The following is a 20252-nucleotide window of genomic DNA, read 5'->3' on the forward strand; positions in this document are numbered from 1 at the left end:
GGCATGCCGTGGGCCCACGCACCCACCATTATGTCACCTATTCCTCGTAAGGACAGCGGTGCGGAATCCTGCGGAATCATTAGCATCCATTATAGTAGTTCCTTGTTGCTCTATAGTATCGTAAAACCTCAACTTCTCATAGTGGGCTTGTGATTATAGCGCTAGTATGAGATATATTGCAGCGAATTCCAAATTCAAAGTCTCTATATTTTCTTTTGTTGCTAGTTTTTATTGCGGTTTTCGGCAAATCCATGTGTCAGTTACCGTATTTGGAATACAAAGGTTTTCAAATGGCCATATACTTGCATGTTTTGAATGGCTTCGTAGTACTAAATCATTTTCTATATTATCAAACGTCTTTGTACATTAAGATATTGATCTTTCATCCCACGCTTGCGTCTTTCCTTCACGGAATAACCATTTTAGTCCACAATATACTACGGGAGGGTAGCCCGATTGGAATTAATTATAGTACCAACATTAAACAGGACACGTGTTTTCCACAGGGACCATACTAAACGTTATTTATATGCTCTCAGCGAATGTCGCTTCATCCATTAAGCAACAGTAGCGATTGGGAATCACGGCGGATGCAACGGTTCAAGACAGCAACGACAGACAATGCTCAGTGGAATCTACATTTGCTATATGCAAAATATGAGCAATTTAAAAATGATCATTTAGAAGTTAGTTAAGAATAGAAAGAAAACATTTAAGTATTCGGAATCGATCTAAAGGAAGAGAGAACTTGAAAAAACATATACGAGTAATTGCAAATATTATAGCAAAAATACTTAAAACTGATGTGGGATCTCTTATGTACCGTATCTAAATGGCGCAAGTTCCATAAGGTATGGCAATGCACGAAACGCAATGAGAAATACATGGTTTGTTGTTGTCGAGATTGATAGATTGTTCTCGTCAGTAATCTGAAGGCGGATCTCTTTGTACGTGCGGTGCACCCGAGCCATAACATCTTAGGTGCGCCGCTAGGCGTGCCTCTGAATTGCTACTATCTTTTACCATGAGTGTTCTATGCGGTATGCAATGGCCAGTCACTTTCGAGGAGGTTTCTGATATTTTGTATGATACCATTGTAAGACTTGTGTAATAAACTTACACTTGTACTAACAAGTAATAAGCATAAAAGTACCGGACATTTACGGTTAGAAAAGCAGAAATATCTACTCACTACACAAACATAACTAAAAAATGTTTGATTAGAAACCGTCCAATTCGTGACAAAATCCATCAAAGATATATTAGGAAACGAAATATTCTGTCGCGTGACAAACAAGAAGTTTTTCTCAAGTAGTTTGTCAAATATTTGAGTTGTGAACGAACGCCGTCACATCTGAAATTGGTTGCCGCAAAGTAAATCTTCGAATCTAGTCGGCGCGGGCGTAGCTGGCGGTTGGTGGTTGCGCTTGCGCACGCGATCGTGTGCCTCTGTTTGTTTTACGAGACTCTTCTTCGTGATTTATTTACTAATACGGATAACGGTTGCTTTAATTACTTTGTCTGCTTAATGTTTACACTGCACACTATTTTGTTTAAAGTAAGCTATGGATAAACTTTGTGTGTACGTGATATGTGTTGTTTGCGGTAAATTTACGTAAAGAATGGAAATTGAAAGCTACATTTAGGACTAGGAAATAATTTAAAATACAGAGATATCGAAATACATATGTATATCACTGTATAAGATGTCAGTCAGTACATTTCAATTGCTTGTGGTAGTTATACTCGTACATACATCTTACACATCTAAAATCTTTGCATCATCTATCATCCCTGGTAAATATTAATGACATTAAGTGAAATATATATTTTATTAGTACTCGCCTGAAATTGCAAAACGGAGGCTCAATGACATTAAATCAAATAAATTGTTGCACTCAAGTCCCAACCCAGTATTGATGTTTGAATGCTAAACACAATGCCCTAGTTTCGAATGTGCAAACTTCCTGTACACTTAGTACGAATGCTACAAATAGATGGCATTACCATCTGCAGCTTTAATGTATAATTAGAAATAATCTGTAAACAGGGAAACATGATATTAGCATGGTATATACTATTACGAAACTGTATAATATTAAGCAGGGATTGTACACATGGGAAACTATGCTATGGTTTAACAAAACAACAGTGTATGCTTGTGGTAATAAGATTGGAGTTCGTGTGTAAATATAGTATTATAATGTTACGTCAAATAAACAGAATAAGAGAAAATATTTTTGATACTTGATGGATATTTGTACAATTGTAATATCGCTTTATTAGTTTTATTTAAAATCTTTTTTTATTATACATATTTTTACACGTAAACTGCTATGCTTTGGATGAAATTTACCACATATGAAGACCAAAACCTGTGACGTACACTTTTTTATTCTGGAAAAATGAAATTAAGACCTTTATCTTTGATAAGGACTTTCATACAAACAGCACAACCAACAAAACCAACATGCTCACTCACTTCTTTTATTCCGGAAGGGGTAGGCAGAGGCGCAACTTTCATCGTGCGTATTCCTTACTAAGATGCGATAAGAGGGGTGGCTATCGCCATGTCGAGCACAAATTCCAGACTCCGGGCTGATAATGAGTAGAAAAATTTAATAAAACAAAATCAAGTCTTAGATAAAAGCTTCTCAAGCTGAGCACAATACTAGTATTACAAACAACGACTAGCTACTTATCCAATTGAGCCTAACTGTCTATGAACACGCAGTTGTCCCATGCAGGATGATAGCGAATTAAATTGGAGTTCCGCGAAAGGATTTAGTCGTTTTGTTAACAGTTTCAGCCCACGACGTAATTTGCATTCCGAGAAAGTAGTTGCAATCTTTTTTAATTTATTTTTCAGTAGGTGATTTTGCTTGTATACTCAAATTAGGTGATCACTGTGATTAGTATTTTGTTAGTTACTTTTGTAGGTCATCCCGCAAGATGTCTACTTGTATGTAGTGGCTAATCAATAGAACTTTACTTTTAAAGTATTTTGGTAATCCCTATTTGTAGGGCAAATAGTTACAAGGCCTCCATGAAAAATAGGCGAAGTCGTTGTTTTTGTTTCGATATAAGATAACTGCAGAATACAAATTAATTACAGAATATTATTACAAAAATTTAAATGTTATTATTTCTTAGTAAAACAATCCACAGTCGTTTGAAATACAGTCAAAGCTCTCGGCATGCCAAGCGAGCCGAGCTGATATAATAAAACAAAATTCACGAGACGTCCCACATTCATTATTTATAATTTAGCAGAACGGCAAAGCCAGTTTGTCGACATAAACCTACTTAATAATATGTGGTTGACTTGTTATCTACTGGTATAACAAACTACATAGCTTTGTTAATTGATGACAAAATGATTTAGTTACTTGTAGTCATTGTATAACTAACTCCATCAAATATTATAGTGAATAATTGTTGGAAATTAAGTCGTCTAGTACACTAATCTATCTCGTATTTTTAAATGTGTAAGCAGTAAACTCTCACACTAAGCCTTAAGATTTATGTCTTGTCAAATTATTACATTTTATAACACCACCCATAATTCTCGTTCCGACATCGGCGTCGTAATCCTTTTTTCACTCATCCTTTTTGGTCACGTGACGGTTTAGAGTGCCTTTCGCTAAATTAAACTTATGGCGTCATAATGAATACCATAAAGATTAATTTTATGAAGGCGAGAGTTCAACTATTGCGGGTGCAAACGAGTTTTTTTTGTTACCTAATTGCTTGTTTGTGTTTCGCTTTCTAAATAAAATGTTTTAAGATAACCGAATGATTGCATATGCATGGACGGTTTTATTGAATTTGAATTCGGTTGTTGTATTAATCGAACATAAACAGCAAAATCTATAGACCTGGTGCAATAAATAAAGCCGACGATAATCTTTTTCAAGGAGCAAGCCATATTCCTAAGAATTGTTTTATTTACTGGCGCATGCACTTTTTGTCTTATCGCCAGAACACGTGCAGTTGACATTGTTGACAGACGCCAGGCGTTAGACACCGGATATACAGGGTGTTGACATAAAACGGAGCTCCGTAATGTTACTTTGCCGTGATAAGACGAACTTACTTTAAAATCTTGACAAATTGTAATATGTTTAGTAAATAAACAGTATTGCTGATGACTATAATGCTTGTTAGATATAATTTCATTATGATTGAGCACTTCAAAATATTTTTTTCAAATACAAACCCATCGGATACACGGTTACACGGCGATTTATAAATGTATTAACATGGAACTAATTTATTCTGTTTAGATTTGGAATCTAATTGTTTTTATATAAATTAAGTGTCCAGATTTTAATTATATTAGTGATATAATAATTATAAAACCAAATAAATTCACAACCTGTATACGTTAAACGAAACATTAGCTGATAAAACTTGCATGTTTTGCTGGCCTGTCATCACGGTTCTGCGGAGACGTTACTGAAACAGTCTGCCAGAAATAAACTATTGCGTCCCACATATCTGTCGATAAAAGGGGAGGATAACTAACCAATTAGCTGCACCAAAGTTGCGAAACAATGTTGTCATAAAGATTATTAACGCTGTAATATATTGCATTATGCGGCTCTCTTGTGCCTGTACGTTGGGTAATGAACGGCTATTCGAATATTCTCGAACGTTGCAATAAAGACGGTCATAAATATCAAACATGAAGCCGCTATTAATGGTATCGCGGTATCGACAATTTCTCTTTTTAACTATCTTTTCTTATGAATATATAATCTTAAATGAATTTTGCTGGTGGTAGGATATATTTTATATAGCCTGATAGCGACCACCGTACACAAGGTGTTGAATCCGGCTATAATGACCCACGTAAGTATGTCGCATTCGGGGATCAGCCTGTGTATATCCGGACCCAACAGGCCGGCATAATTGTGACAACTGCCGAGGTGTAATCCTTTCGTCAGTTGGCTTTCTATTGGACCCCACCACACTTATCATCAGATGCAGTGGGGTGACTTTTCCGTGCACATAAAAAAAATCTAGTGTTGTAAATTGAAAACAAAAGTAATCCACCGAAGATACTGAGGAGATGGCAATTAAAATGTTTCTTAACACTTTCTAAGTACGTGTCGTACGTCCTATCAATATTCCATCACAAAGAGTCGATTTACAGTCGACATACACATTAGGCTCTAAACCGAATAAGGCGTGCCACTGTTAATGTATCGTATTGGCGCCTCGACATTGGCCACGGCCACCCATATATAGTGCAGAACGAGGGCCAGATAGAATACATAATTATTGTTTAAGTCCACCAGGATTAACATCATTAACTGACCGTTCATTAAAATATTTTTAATCAATTAAACAACAGCCGAGCCACAAATGGGCATTTCTATCTACCATCCACATGAGAAATTTGAGAGAGTAAAAAGAAATAAAAAGCTACACCACAAAGAACTCTACGGGTCCTTTACCTTTTGTGTTTCTTGTAAACTCTTTTTATAGGATGCAAACCTGCAGCCAAGCTTCTTTACATGATCAAAACATGTTTCCAACAAAGGTATTTTAGAATCCCAAAGTATTTCTCGTACAAGAAATCGTGGTACGTGATCGGTGTGGCGAAGTGTCGAAAGTACGTATTGCGGGTTTATCCATGTTGTCTAATGGCGTATATGGCCATAGTGTGGACGGTAGTGAGGCTGCGTGCATTGTTACCGGTAATGATGGAAATGATGAAACACGCCATTATATCTTTGGGTACGTCCATGTTGAAACAAATTTTACAAGAGTCTGTAATGATTACCGCAGAGCTATTCATAGTGAGAAGGATCAGATGCCTTAAATATCTTCTAAATAAAAATTGTAAAATCTATTAAACTCTTACGTAGCTAAGATCATTGTATTATCTATAATTTATCAGTTTAGGTAGAGGAGCTTGCGAAGATTTTATGACCCAAACTTCTAACAGACTATTTACACTGTCTCGCTTCTATTCGTTGCCTTCGTAAATGTATAAATGTTTTAATGTAATATCATTTACTGTAGTTGAAATCTAAAATTATTTTGCGAACTGATTGAATTAGGAATTCGAATGAAATGATTTAGTTCACGAAGCGTTAGTCACGATTCACGAAGCAATGGTATCGATTTCAACAGTCGGACATAAGAATATTATTATAAAAATTTTAACCTGTATTTGGGTCTCAGAATGAAATGAAATAATTTATTTAAACTTGTAAAATGTTATATGTACTTACATTATTTAGAATCCGTCAATATTAACTTTACCACCAGTTCGGAATGCAGTTCTCACCAGAGAAGAACGGGCAAGAACTCTGCACTTGCACTCTGGTGTTGCAAAATCAGTTTTAGGTATAAACTATAGTGAATGTTACAGAAAGAAAAATAGTTTTTTTTAATTGTTGTTTACAGCAGTTCATTTACATATTGAAAAAAATATTTACAAACATTCATCGCTTTTTAATTGGTTTACATTTTACTAATCTAACCGTTTTTTTTTTCGTCGAAGTTGCAAAATGTTACGTCGGCTATGTTTATATCCACAGAATTTTAGTACATGAGTCACGTCCTCAGTACATGCGGGTCTTGCAGAAGATCGATTCGGTGACGTCATGCTCTTCTTCCGACCACTGGCTTGCATCAGACTTAAAAAATAAAAATACACGCGTCTACATGTGCAACAAATACATTTATATCCTATACCCTCTAAGTACTAATGTTATGTACACTTACGTCATTCATGTTAGTGTACTGCATGATTGCGGTCGGTAAAAATAATATATATTATTATTTTGCGGAGTTTTAATATTAATCTGACATGTTTTCCCTATAGATTCAATTTTGTCCTGTTTGTATAATATGAATTGTTAATATTGGTTACAATAGATTGTCACGTTCATTTACAAATTTGTAGTTTGGTTTTTACTATATTTACATTTTCATTATTGGTAATAAGGATTTCTGTTACATTATTTTCGATTTTTTTTAACTTTCAAAAGGCAAGATAAGGTAATTTAAAATATTTAAATTTATACACCTAACTTTGCCTGATTTTTCTGACTCGTTACTAAAAATTTTGACGTTCCCATATCTTAATGCACTACGAATTTTGAATTTACGAGTGTCAATAAATAACCTGTTAAGTAGTAAAGTATTTGGGTCCAAGTGTAAGGTTCGGCAGCTTAACGATGTTTTGTAGGTGGTCAACGTTCGCAATAACATTTTGTTGAGAAAGTGTCCGTCAGTTTGTTTTAACACGTTGGCATTAGCTGACCTCGTCGTTGTCACTTACTTTTACGAGATCACTTAAGTGTTGATGTCATGCTATATTGGATATTTTTGTCCAGCATCTAGAGATGGCCAGTAACTTTATTTGTTGATTATGAGGTCAGGTTTTTCTAGAGTATTTTTTTTTTCAGTAAAATTGAATGACATTGTTTTTAATAGTATCATTTAGCCAGTAACTTTATTTGTTGATGTTTATGAGAAGGTCAGGTTTTTCTTGAGTTTTTTTTTTCAGTGAAATTGAATGACATTGTTTTTATAGTATCATTTTAAAATGTTTGCTTTTATTGTTTCATGACGCTAATAGGTACCTAAATTATTATTGTTACATTAAAGCTTAAAAATATATGTAAATTCAAGAGAAACCACAATTCATTCATGTAGCGTAAAGGGAATTTACTGAAGGGAAAGATGGAAAAATATTTACTTGTCCTGTTATGTTCAAAACAAGAATAAATACAATAGATTGTACGCACATTATATTCCAAGTCTGAATCATATTACAAACAAAAAGTACTTCTATGTAATGAATAAATAACGAATAATAATAATGTCGTCAATCACTATTCATTCATAACAAATGATTCATTAAATCACGTTTTGTATCTTGTCAGCATTATAGCTTTTTCTAATGCAACGTACAGTCAGGCATAAAAGTAGTTGAACTAATTAAAAACTTCAAAACGCTTCTACACATTAACTTTAATCGAAATATTCCTTTTTTTCTTTTCTAAAATAAAGTCTTTGAAGTTTATATAAGTGAAGAAACATCGATTGTTGCTAAGGAAACAAAAGGTTAAAAGCGATTTGAAATTTTTAATTTGTACTGTTACTTTTGTAGCTGACTGTACTTGCATGAGTCATTGTACGCAATAATTAGATGTTACAGTTCTGACGATATTCACTCAAACCAGCTTCACGGTGAGTCACGACTCGACGGAAGCAAAACAAATGTACCGCAATAACCAGTATACGGTGACCCACCCAACCCCGAAGTACTATCTCTCAAAGTATCGAATAAAAAGAAGCACTAGAAAATCTTAGAGCTCATCTGCGTTTGAGTGACGTCATAACTTTTTATAAACGCTTCGCCGGATGACAGTTTTTTTCTTTTTCTAATGACAGCCGTGTTATTGGACGGTTTGGTAATGATAACAAAAAGTTTGATTCATGACCGCTCTCCCTGTTTTTGGAGCGCAAATGAGCTGGGGATGTCCAATTTGTTTCTTTTATGACGGGCAAATTCATTTGATTTTAATTATAAGAGAACAAACCAATGCATCAACCGTAACGGAAGTGTACATTTAAAGTTTGTGTTTATTAAAAGTCAAAACACAATCTGCTGACAATTATAATTATAAAAATCATAAAATAAATTAAATTTCGCATACGTATAAATGACTTCAAATTCGCAAATACTATTTTTTTCTTTAATTTATAACAACCACTTGTGTTATAAATCTACTATCCGCTTAAACAATCACCTAACGCATCACATTTCATTCCAGAGTTCAAGAAAGACTGGTCAGACCACGCACTGTGGTGGCCCACGCGGAACAAATGGCTATCCCGGCCGAAGCACACATTAGACCAGTACGGAGTCCACGCGGACGCGGCCCTACACTTCACACCCATGCACAAACCACTCCGGATCCAGCTGCCAGATCTCAGATATATCGACTGCAAGATAGACTTCTCTATCGACACTTTCAGCGCTGTTGTGCAACTTTGCAAGAGTCTCGGTAAGTTTTTGCCGTGCGACCGTTACGGTTGGACGGTTATTGATTGTGTTTTTGTGTCCAGTTGGTTAGGTTTGACAGTTTTAACTGCTATTTGGACGTGGCAAAGGTATTTAGTTCGTAAACTCACGCTTTGATTGTAAGAATATTAATAGACTACATTGGATCAAAAGTAAAGTATGTTTGAAAATAGACTTTAAAATCGATAACTAAGTCAGACGCTACCTAGATCGAGATTATGAAAATCGATCTGAAAATTCGGTTTGAGTTTGCCACTAGATCACAGAAACCGTTCATAAATACAAATAAAAATGAATTTTGGAAAGCGTTGGATTTTTTTTCTTTTTTTTTATACAATGAAGTCATAAGATCAGCGATAAAAAAGCAACGTAAAAAAGAACTGGGAGTGATGGCATTTCTATAAAAAATAAATAACATTTTGTGTTGAAAAGGAATACGCAGTCAGCGACTTGAAAACCTATAAAAGTCGTACCATTCTACAGTGGTTTCTAAAAGCGCATGTCTCCTATATGTCACCTTTAACGACTTTATCTCGTTTACGACATTGTATCTTTATTTATGCCGAATCTATAAACATTATGGCTGAGTTAGAAAGTTTGTTTTTATACCGCGTGGAATCGTGGACACCTTATCTCACACATAATATATTATATAGTAAGTCCCCATTCCTAAAATTATAACTGAATGTTTTCATTAACCTAGCTGACTCCATAAACAAAAGTAATCTTATTAGATATTTAAAATACGTTTTCTTTTTTCTTTGTTGCAAGCAAGATTGCAACTAAACGAATTTCATATTTGTGTATATCCAAACAATTTTGGTAATCTATGTCTTGTTTGTTATCTAAAACAATGCAGCATCAACATTGTATCCGACGATATGAGATATCCCAGATTGTAATCGCGTCAAAACAAACATGCTATTTCGGATATATGTGCTAGATTTTAGTAAATTCTCTGGATCTATGTTTACACGAATGCTTCCTTGTTTGTGATGTGTCGTATGGTTTCCATTACTTTGTTTAAAGAGGTTTAACTATGCTATACACGTATTTGTCTTCAGCATGAATGGATTAGCTTGATTGAGTCAGTAAAAGCGTCTATCAATGATTTCTTTCGAAAGAACGAACCTAACAAGCAAAAACTCTTCAATCTAGTCGAAATGCAATTCCCATATTATAAATGTCATATCAATCTTAATATTTAAAGGTATACGTCATCCAGAAGAACTGTCACTATGCTATCCCCTCGAGCCGTCACACCTAAAACAGAACTACCAGAATCTGAAAGAAGCGAAGAGGATAAAAAACCTGCAGCCGCCAGATACGAACACGTTCATAGCAGCCACTCGCGGCTCGTCGAACAGTCTGGACCGGTCGAATGGACCGTGTCCCGCGACGCCGCCGCCGCCGAGGTCGCTCTCTGCGACCCCCGTTGCATCACAACAGGTGAGTGGAAATCTTGGACTAAGGTTAAATTGCTGTTAAAATTAAACTGTTGTAGATCAATTTGTTGTTTAATTAAAAAAAAACTTAATTTAGGTTCGATTAGGAAAATATCAGAATTCCATAAATGAAAACTATTTACAGTGAAAAGCACATCTATAAATGTAAAATTGATGATATAGTCTTAATTAACATATAGGTAGAATATATGCATCGCCTTGATAGCAACCACCATAGCTGTACACAATGTAAAATAGTAAAACCTGCCATAATTGTCAGCAGTCGACACTATCTAGAGTTCTAAAATATCCTTTCATCATCAGAACGGCACACTCCGCCGCTACGGCACGCACATCTACAGCACGCAGAGCGACGGGTCAAGCGACGGTGGTTACTGCGGCACTCCCCCTCGCGCCGCCTCGCTCGACGCGCTTGACTCTCTTGCCGAGTTGTCGCTCGCTGACTCACCGCTGGAGCCCGACAGCCAGTCCCGGGAATCCCTGCTCACGCCCAAATCGCTCATAGAACGCGCTAGAATGAATGTCGGGTGAGTTAATGAGGATAAAAATATTTATACAAAATTTTGATTCGATAGACCATAGGTACTGCATCACACACTATTGCCTACCAGCTCTTACATTGCTATTCCTTTATTTAAGGTAGGATCAGAGACATCGGACTTTCGTGGTTCGATCTCTGGTCGGGTACAGTAATGAGTCCTATTCAGTACCATCGCAAAGTTTGGAATTTCAGCCCGATATGCGGTTCGCCTTCTATCACGCCATGGTACAGAAAACGCATGTCGAAAAATGATTGCAGTAGCTAGGTCTCTGCCTTCCCCTTGGGGATAAAGGCGTAGTGTACTTATAATTCCATACACGTACATTACTGCATCGTAATAAATGTTGCCTACTGGCATTATGTTATACATAATACAGTTGGCATTGTTCATTACCGGATCTTGTGTCAGCGATGCGACTGATGTTATCAGAGAATATTACGCGATCCTTGTTGCCATTGTGCGTTTATTTTAAAGATACTTCGTTCTAGACGTATTCAAGTGTTACTTCATTGTTACTAAATGTAACGATGTTACAATTTTTTAAGTAATAAATTATCTTCTTCTAAGATAGATTATATCTAAATGTTCAAATTTTATTCGTTATCTGAAGACGGAAAATTATTAGAAATTGGTATACGCGAATGTAATTCAGAGTTAGGATCTCACTCCCTACTGTTTAAAGACAATCTCACTTTCAGAACATAATCATTTAAATCGTCAAAAAACTTACTACCATCACATACTAAATCCACTGATGAACGTTTCCAGTTGGCTCGACTCATCACTGTCGATAATGGAGCAGTACGTGCGCGAGTGGGACACGCTGCAGCTGCGCTTCAAGTTCTACTCGTTCTTCGACCTGACGCCGCGCCAGCAGGACGCGCCGCGCCTCAACCAGCTGTACCAGCAGGCGCGCTGGCAGATCCTCAACCAGGAGGTCAGCTGCACCGAGGAGGAGATGCTGCTGTTCGCTGCGCTACAGGTTAGAGAATTACAGATAGAGAATTTATTTACAACAAAATATATGATTATCATATGCTGGGATTGATTGTGTTAGAATTCGTCAGGTTGAACTTTATTTATTTCTGCTGTGAAGTAGAAGTGTATATTGTGTGATGCTCAATAATTCAGAATGAGTGGGATGGTGATGTGGGGGTGCTTAAAGGTATAGCACACGCTTACTGTCAGGTCTGCGATGTACTCACGTTGTAATTCGATAAGCTTTATAAATTCAATCCCAATAAAATGTATTTTAAATGTCATGTTGCAGTTACAAATCGAGTTGCAAACTCTGGCGGGCGGCAGCGCGGAGCCGGCGGAGGGTTTCGCGGCGTCGGGCAGCGGCGCAGGCGCAGGCGCGGCGCCCGAGGACGAAATCGACGCCGCGCTGTGCGAGCTGCAGGCGCAGCTGGAGGGCGGCCCGCCCGCGCGCCACGACATCACGCACGTGCCCGAGCTCGCGGGATACCTCAAGTATCTCAGGTAACACTTCCTAATATTTCACACATATGATGTTCTGGCGGTAATACCGAATTTAGGGGCAGAGGGTCGGACGGTTGCCCGAGGTGACAAATCTTAGAATACCAGTGGGCACCATCGGTGATTCAATACCGTTTTGTTCTCTTCTTCTTGAAATAAGCAATAATAGCTTGGTAAAATAAATGAAGCTTATACAATTTCTGCGTCGACCACTCTAGCTAAAATTAGAGCGCACGCTTCAAACCAAGTGCTCGAAACAAGCGTTCGCCACAGTTTATGTATCAACGCTCGTTTCTAATACATTACAAATGTTACAAATCAGTTGCCACCTCGTCACGTCAACCAGAGCCTTCTCGTGCTAAAACAAAACAATATAAAGTGGTAGAACTATGTGACTTATTATTTATTTATTTATATGTATCATGATATTTATGTATTTCATCCCGTCGCCGCGCCCGCCCGGCGTCACAGCAAGTGTAACAACGAATACTGTACCATTGCGTAAGACTATATTCTTCACCCTTCTATCACCGTAGTAACTAAATGTAACTTAACTTGTACTGTATACATAATATTAATTAATTAACTATTATGTTCTTTTAATTTTGTATATTTTCCCCAAAGCGTTGTAATTTTACGTACTATTAACGCTAGATGTATTTCTAAAAAAAATATTCGACGTAAATTAACCTAACAATTACTCCTTGACGCCCACCCCCAATAAATAAATTAATCAGTATATTAACTAGTTTTGTGAATCTGTCCTAAATAATTTAAAAGACGAAATACTGATTAAATTGATCTCTTTAAATATTCTTTGGTAAGGCCCTTAATGTTCAATCATTGTTCCCTACAGTTGGATACAACAAACTGCATATCCTGGTGTTTTGGACACAGTTTTATAATTATTTATTTGATATATTAGCTAATAAGTGTATGTGCTGTAAATATATTGTTTGCGATTTTGTTTCCGTCCGTAACATATTTGTTTATTGTAAATTAGTCAGTGTTGGAATAAGAAAAAAGTCTATTTTTGTATATACCTCCTTTGTCGTGACAAAATCAATAGGGGACCGGCCTATGCTTGATTTTGTACATATTCTATGTGTAATGGCTTTAAATACGAAAAAGAAGCACTTCTGCGAAAACAGCATAAAAATTGGTTAAAAAATGAGCGAGTAATTCATATTTAAAATATTGTAATGTGTGCAGGAGTGGGCGCGATGTGGGGATATCGCTTCATCTCTTTCTTTCGCACGCGTCGTAATTCCCGATGACGTCACATGTGGATATTTTGTCTCTTTTCTGTTTCTTGTTAATTACCCCTTCCACCGAAATTCAAACGCTTATAATTTGTTGATTTTGGTGTTATAATTTATATTATGTAAATATTTGATAATTGTTAAGAACAAAAATGAGTCCGGTACCCTATTGCGAGCCTAACATGTGCATACCCGGGGTGACCTCCCCCCAGTCCCGTCCAATGTATGCTTCCGTACTGATGTATTCAGTCTAGCAATAATGAAATTCTGATTTGCCTGTAACACCCTCCTGAACGAAATACTTTATATGCCAACTGTATTTAAGATTGTATATGTCTTTAGGCCTAAACGCTTCACGTTGAAGGCGTACAAGCGCGGCTGGGTGTCGTGTCGTGATGGAGTGCTGCGCATACACTCCTCGCAAGAGGCGGCCGCGAAGGGAGAACCGCCTTCTTACGCTGTCGAACTCCGTGGAGCTGAGGTGGGTATTTATAAGGATAATAAAAAAAGTTGGGTAGATATAAACGCAGTTATGGAAACTGAGTACAATTTGTGTTTTAAGTATCTAGTTCAGTTTTCAATTGGGTCTATTTTTTGGTATACACAATGTAGTTAAGAATGACCATAGTATAGCGGACAATTAATAAATGGATAAATTGGCGAAAAATAAATAATTATAAACAAAGTTTGTTGGTTTTGTTTCAGGTGACCCCAGACGCCCACCCCGCTTCCGGTAGATATAGCATCAAACTGGAAGTGCCCGCCGAAGACGCGATGCACGAAATGTGGCTCAAATGTGAAAGTGTAAGTAATTTATTAATTCAAAATTTAAAAAACAGGCAGATTCTTATGTGTAATATTGTTAACTAATTCCCAAGAAAAAGGATTTCCAGTTTAAAGTATGTGCAAATCTGATTTAAAAAATCTTATACGGCTCGAAGGACCTCGTATAAAAAGAACGATTAAGCGTTGTTCGGGAAAAATATCCTATAAACACTAAAATTAAAACATTGGATTCCGTCGGGTCTCGTCGCGCTGCGCCCGCTCCTTTTGTGTACATTTGTTGACCTCGTCGGCTGATATTTTTGTTACATAGCGGTATTTTATTTTGTTGTTTTCTAAATAATTACTTGGTGCTATATAAAAAATTAAAAGTAGCTATTTCGATTGCGTTTTGTTTAGTGTCATGGTATCAGGGATGATCAGCGCTATTATCTATCTTTTTCCAATGAGTTATTTTACATCCTGTATAATGTATAAAAAAAATCCAACACTAATGGATACATTGGAATACTAGAGTGACGAGTTTGTTTGCATGTTGCACCCAGGAGGAGCAGTACGCGGAGTGGGTGGCGGCGTGCCGGCTGGGGTCGCGCGGGCGCTCGCTGGCGGACGCGACGTTCGGCGCGGAGGCGAGCGCGGTGCGCACGCTGCTGGCGCTGCAGCGGCCGCAGCCCGGCGCCGCGCCCGCCGCGCACCTGCCGCACCTCGACCATCTGCAGCCCGACAACTACCTCGCGCCCAGATACCTCAAGAAACTCAAGGGCAAGGTCAGCACTCATTTTTATGTAGCATTTTATACATGGGTAAGACAAAGAGACCACTGCACTTAGTGGTAACAAGAGTAGTGTCCACACAGAGAATCGATAGACAAAAAATAATTGTCTGACATCAGACCAAACTCATCTGGCGTTATGACACTTACTATAAGGTGCAAAGGAATCACTTTGCCGTGCTCGTATAAAAAAACTAGCGACCCGCCCCGGCTTCGCACGGGTGCAATATTTCTCCACTATTTAATGGATGTTATTATACATATAAACCTTCCTCTCGAATCACTCTATATATTAAAAAAGAAACGCATTAAAATCCGTTGCGTAGTTTTAAAGATTTAAGCATACATAGATAGGGACAGAGAAAGCGACTTTGTTTTATACTATGTAGTGATAAAGAAATACGAAATATAAAAAAACCAAATCGAAAATAGGCCTACATTCTAAACATGTTTTAAATTATACTTTTTTTCACAGTTCACCCAACGCGTCTTGGAAAGCCACGCGAACGTGAAAGACCTGCCGTTACTAGAAGCCAAGCTGCAATACATCAAGACGTGGCAGAACCTCGCCGACTATGGACAGACTCTGTTCGTTGTTCGGTTCATGGGTCACCGCAAGGATGAGATCATCGGCATTGCGAACAACAGAATCATGCGACTCGACCCCAACACAGGCGACCATATCAAGACATGGAGATTTAGTACTATGAAGGTTTGTGTGAACATTGAACTTGATGGCTACATTTTTAGTAACAGCTAGTGATATCTATCACTTCAAAGGAGATTTTAACTGTACAATCTGACCAGACTTCAAAAGTGTTAACAATTATTATTGAATAGCTTTTATCTGCGACTCCGCAAGCGTAAAAAAGGTTTTTTCATGCTAATTATTAGTATAATGCTCAGAAGTTTTAATACATGTAGCTTACTATTAGTAAAATGACAAAATCGATTTAGTAGTTCCTGAAATTAGCGCCATAGACAACTAAATAAACTTAGCTTTATATGTGTGGTTACTTTTTATATAATATATATTCCCTATACATATCTACATTATTATTATTATTATATATTCCGTACACATTACCGTATATTGCAAATATTTAATAAACCTATCTCCCAACTTATTCGTTATTAATATTATTAGTTACAAATTATAACATTGGTATTTTATTCCAGGCATGGAACGTAAACTGGGAGATAAAGCACATGATGGTGCAGTTTGAAGAGGGTAACATCATATTCTCCGTTCAGTCGGCCGATTGCAAAGTAGTTCACGAGTTCATCGGAGGCTACATCTTCTTGTCTATGCGTTCCAAGGACGCCAACCAAACCCTCGACGAAGAATTATTCCACAAGCTCACTGGTGGCTGGACATAAGCCTCTATATTTATAAAAATATCTATGGTTTTGTAGTTAAACATTGCAGAACTTTTACGAAAAAAAAAAACACCTACGTTATGGTGAATATAATTAAGTTTACAAAGTAAAAAATTAAATACCAATGTATTATAAGATAGTTTATGTGCCTATTAATGAATTCGATAAATTATTTTATACATCAAAACCTTGTAAAAGTGCCTTCACTTTTGACATACTTTTTATAGCTGGAGATATAAAGACAATGTATTTTGCACAAAAATACTGCATTCTGAATAGACTTTTAGAAAATTTACTATAGTGCTTCCAATAATTCCTATATGTATTGCCAAAAATCAACAAGAATTGTTAAACGCTTTCATACTCTTACATCACCTTTAATAAATCCTAAACTAAGATAATGCAGAGTAATAAGCTTTTATACTAGTTTTTAATTTTTATTCATAATAACATAACAAGCCTCTGGGAAGTGCCATTTTGTATTTAAATAATTACCGATTATCCCACAATGGTGCTTTTTATAAGAGGAACATTGTAGCGTAAGAAATAATTGGGTGGCCTTAACATTTGACTATTAAATTGTTTTCAAATTTTAATTCATTGTAAATAACATTAGTAAGGCGAATAAGTTATTTTTACCAGTGTCTGATTTTGCTTTGATTAATTATTGATTATAAAATTGATGACTACTAGTCTCAACGAGATCGCATATAATGCTTTCATATGTAAGTAGGATGAGTATTAACAATATATTTTTCTCTATTTTAATGTATATTGTACAAATTGTATGTACACAATAATTGAATAATTTAGTATGTTTGTAAATGAATGTCGAAATAAATGTAAATTAATAACATAAAAGAATTTTATTAATCATATCTCTTAAGATAATCCATGAGGTATTGAGACATTTCAGTTTTTACAGGTGGCATTGACATAACTAATGCGCATGAGCCGGTAATTTCGTTGATTTTGATATTGGCTTCAGGTTGTGTCCACACCACTTTAGGTTTTTCATTCCTAGAGTTTCCAACATATTCTTCAACAGACATTGTTTCTAAAGGTCCACACATTGGCCTCGTAAAGGCTAACAGTTTGTTTCCTGAAAAAGAAAGAGTTTCAATAAAATCTAGTAATCATAGTATAAGTGCTCAACTTTTGAACATGAATATAAACACGCACACATAAATTTAATTTATTTTATATTAAACTCTGTCTCCAAGCATAAGACACATATTATAATGTAACAAAATATACAAATAAATTTTTGTGATTGTAATTTTTTCTGTAATTATATTCTACAGGTTTTATGTAGTGGAGAAAAATTTATAGTATGAAGATTTTGAAAAGTAACTTAATACTTTAAAGATAGAAGAGCAAATTTCAACAATTACTAATTACCTAAATTACAAATTGTAGCTGGGGGATTTGCAAAATCAGTAACCAATTCCAATTTCACATCTACATCTGGCCTGAATCTGTACAAATGGCTGAAGAAACTATGGGTGCAGTAAATATAATTTCTGTATGATGTCATACAACTGGGCCGTATTTCTGTTGGTACCATTTTGACCCATCTATCAGTATCTCCATAATCTTCATATCGAAATATTTCATTTTGACCATTCGCATAAACCATGTTGTTGTGCACACACATAGCTGGACTTTGTATTGTGTCTGGCAGTTTGGAAATCTTTCTGTACGTCCTTTGCTTCAGATCATAAGCCAAGCCTCCGCCAATTATAACCCTACAAGAAAAAACAAATTTCAATACTATTTGCTTTTAACACAAAAAAAAGTAATGACTCAATGTCCTATCAGTACATCAATTTGTTCATATGTGACATACAACATTCTGCAGTGAGAATAAACATAAATTTATAATATACAACATATTCTATCCTGTAAATGTTGAGTATTTGCAACTGACCTAAAACCACCTACTCCACCAACAAGATATAATGTATCACCAACAATTGCAACTCCCCCATGTCTTCTATTTGGTAACTGCACTCCATGCCACGTCCACTCCTTCCGTAGAGTGTCATACACTCTCACATCTTTCATAAAAATGCCTGTTCCCCTTCCATGTTCCCCGCACACCACCACAAGCTTATTCATACCCCAAGCAACAATATTCCAACCCCATAAATTTTTATCAGCCACTTCCAGATAGCTCTCGAAACCTGTACTCTCATTGAATGTGTAAACATTGTGAGGAACTACTTTAAATTTGGATTCCTTCAACATCCACACTGGTACTACAGGTGTTAAATGAAATTCACGATGTACGCAATTCCTGACCAAATTAAGAACTTCACGGTAAACTCTTTCAGTGAAGTTTTCAGTTATTATTGTTTTGTTTTTAATGATTTCCGATGTTGAAAATGGAATTTCATTATTGGCTAAATACAATAAGCAATCTACAACTTTAGCAGCAAGACTGTTGACATAATCTTTTATGAGTAAATTTATTTCTTGTAGTTCTTCACCATTCAGTCTTTTGAGGTCTAAACAGCCAAGAATGATGAGTAGTGCATCAGCACCGGTTTCTGTGTTTGTAATCCATTGTAGGCCAAATTTGAAAGCATCTAGTTCATTGTTGGCAGGTAAATAAGGGTGAGATAAATACCAACAGAGTCTATGCATGCTTGGAATGTATTCAGGTTTCATATGGTGAAAGTTGAACAGCCCAAATGCTGTACATAATTGTTCTAGTTTTATATATGAAGCTCCTTCTGCAATGGCTATAGTTTTTGCCCAGTTTGCAAGTGTGAGCTGCAGATCTAGACAGTATTCTATTTGTTTCATAAGCTCCGTTATCTGTAGGAAGTTAGCAGCAAAGGCTAAATCACCAATTTCAGACACGGAATGTTCTGCTAGATCAATTAATCCAATTTCCATATATCTAATTATAATCTGCATAGACCAGGCATCTACAACCTGAAATGTTACAGCAATTAAATTATATTATCTAAGTATATATTTTAATTTTGAATTTTGATAATGAGGATGAAGATTGTAGAGCTATTATATTTATTGACAGTAAACAATAAATTAAATATTAGATACATAATGATATTTTTAGTTCCACAGAAATTAAATAACGGAAACCTCTTACGTCTATAACAATTTCTTGTTGTTCTTGCTCTAAATAATTTCCACTAAACATTGCGCGAAAATAATCGCTGTGTTCGCATAATGTATCCCGATTTGCTTTGAACACTTGTCCATCTATTATTAATGAAACGATTTTTGCATTTTCCATCGTTTCTTTAATTTAGTCTTACTATTTATGCTTATTGCTATTCTTTATAATTTCCAGGTTTCAGAAAACCAAGAATGTTCAATGTTGAAATAGCTAACTGATTATATTTGACAGCCGACAGCTGCAATCAGCTGCAATGTCAGGCTGCAATCTAATGCAACAAGGTGAAGGCAACAAACGCCAAAATACACCTTTTGAATAGTGGCTGTCTGATTTCTTGTTTTTTAAGATCTATTTCTTCCGTATTT

At 36.2% G+C, this 20252-nt stretch overlaps 2 protein-coding genes across 2 annotated transcripts in view; one reads left to right on the top strand and one right to left on the bottom strand.

Annotated features, from left to right (window-relative positions):
- Nucleotides 1-16892, top strand: part of LOC115455059 (unc-112-related protein) — a 44221-nt gene extending 27329 nt beyond the window's left edge. The window contains exons 3-12 of the mRNA XM_037438188.1: nt 8802-9035; nt 10263-10501; nt 10822-11045; nt 11829-12042; nt 12331-12542; nt 14144-14282; nt 14507-14605; nt 15130-15351; nt 15832-16068; nt 16536-16892. Of these exons, the coding sequence (XP_037294085.1) occupies nt 8802-9035; nt 10263-10501; nt 10822-11045; nt 11829-12042; nt 12331-12542; nt 14144-14282; nt 14507-14605; nt 15130-15351; nt 15832-16068; nt 16536-16736 (2021 nt within the window). The 3' untranslated portion in view covers nt 16737-16892. The remainder of the gene's footprint in view (nt 1-8801; nt 9036-10262; nt 10502-10821; nt 11046-11828; nt 12043-12330; nt 12543-14143; nt 14283-14506; nt 14606-15129; nt 15352-15831; nt 16069-16535) is intronic.
- Nucleotides 16893-17587: 695 nt separating this feature from the next.
- Nucleotides 17588-20158, bottom strand: LOC115455303 (kelch-like protein 26). The gene is made up of 4 exons (XM_037438190.1): nt 19858-20158; nt 18667-19679; nt 18138-18484; nt 17588-17838 (listed from the first exon to the last, which is right to left on the bottom strand). The coding sequence occupies exons 1-4, from the start codon at nt 20002-20004 to the stop codon at nt 17606-17608; spliced, it is 1740 nt and encodes a 579-aa protein (XP_037294087.1). The 5' UTR covers nt 20005-20158; the 3' UTR covers nt 17588-17605.
- Between the last annotated feature and the right edge of the window lie 94 nt (nt 20159-20252).

The sequence above is a fragment of the Manduca sexta genome, chromosome 13, assembly GCF_014839805.1.
Source record: "Manduca sexta isolate Smith_Timp_Sample1 chromosome 13, JHU_Msex_v1.0, whole genome shotgun sequence".
Taxonomy (NCBI): Eukaryota; Metazoa; Arthropoda; class Insecta; order Lepidoptera; family Sphingidae; genus Manduca; species Manduca sexta.

Bases quoted from the DNA above. Each gene is read 5' to 3' on its own strand.
- LOC115455303 (XM_037438190.1), bottom strand. From the start codon at position 20,004: ATGGAAAATGCAAAAATCGTTTCATTAATAATAGATGGACAAGTGTTC. The intron at 19,680-19,857 runs GTAAGAGGTTTC...GTAACATTTCAG, and splicing joins AACAAGAAATTGTTATAGAC to GTTGTAGATGCCTGGTCTAT. The intron at 18,485-18,666 runs GTCAGTTGCAAA...TTTTTCTTGTAG, and splicing joins GGTGGAGTAGGTGGTTTTAG to GGTTATAATTGGCGGAGGCT.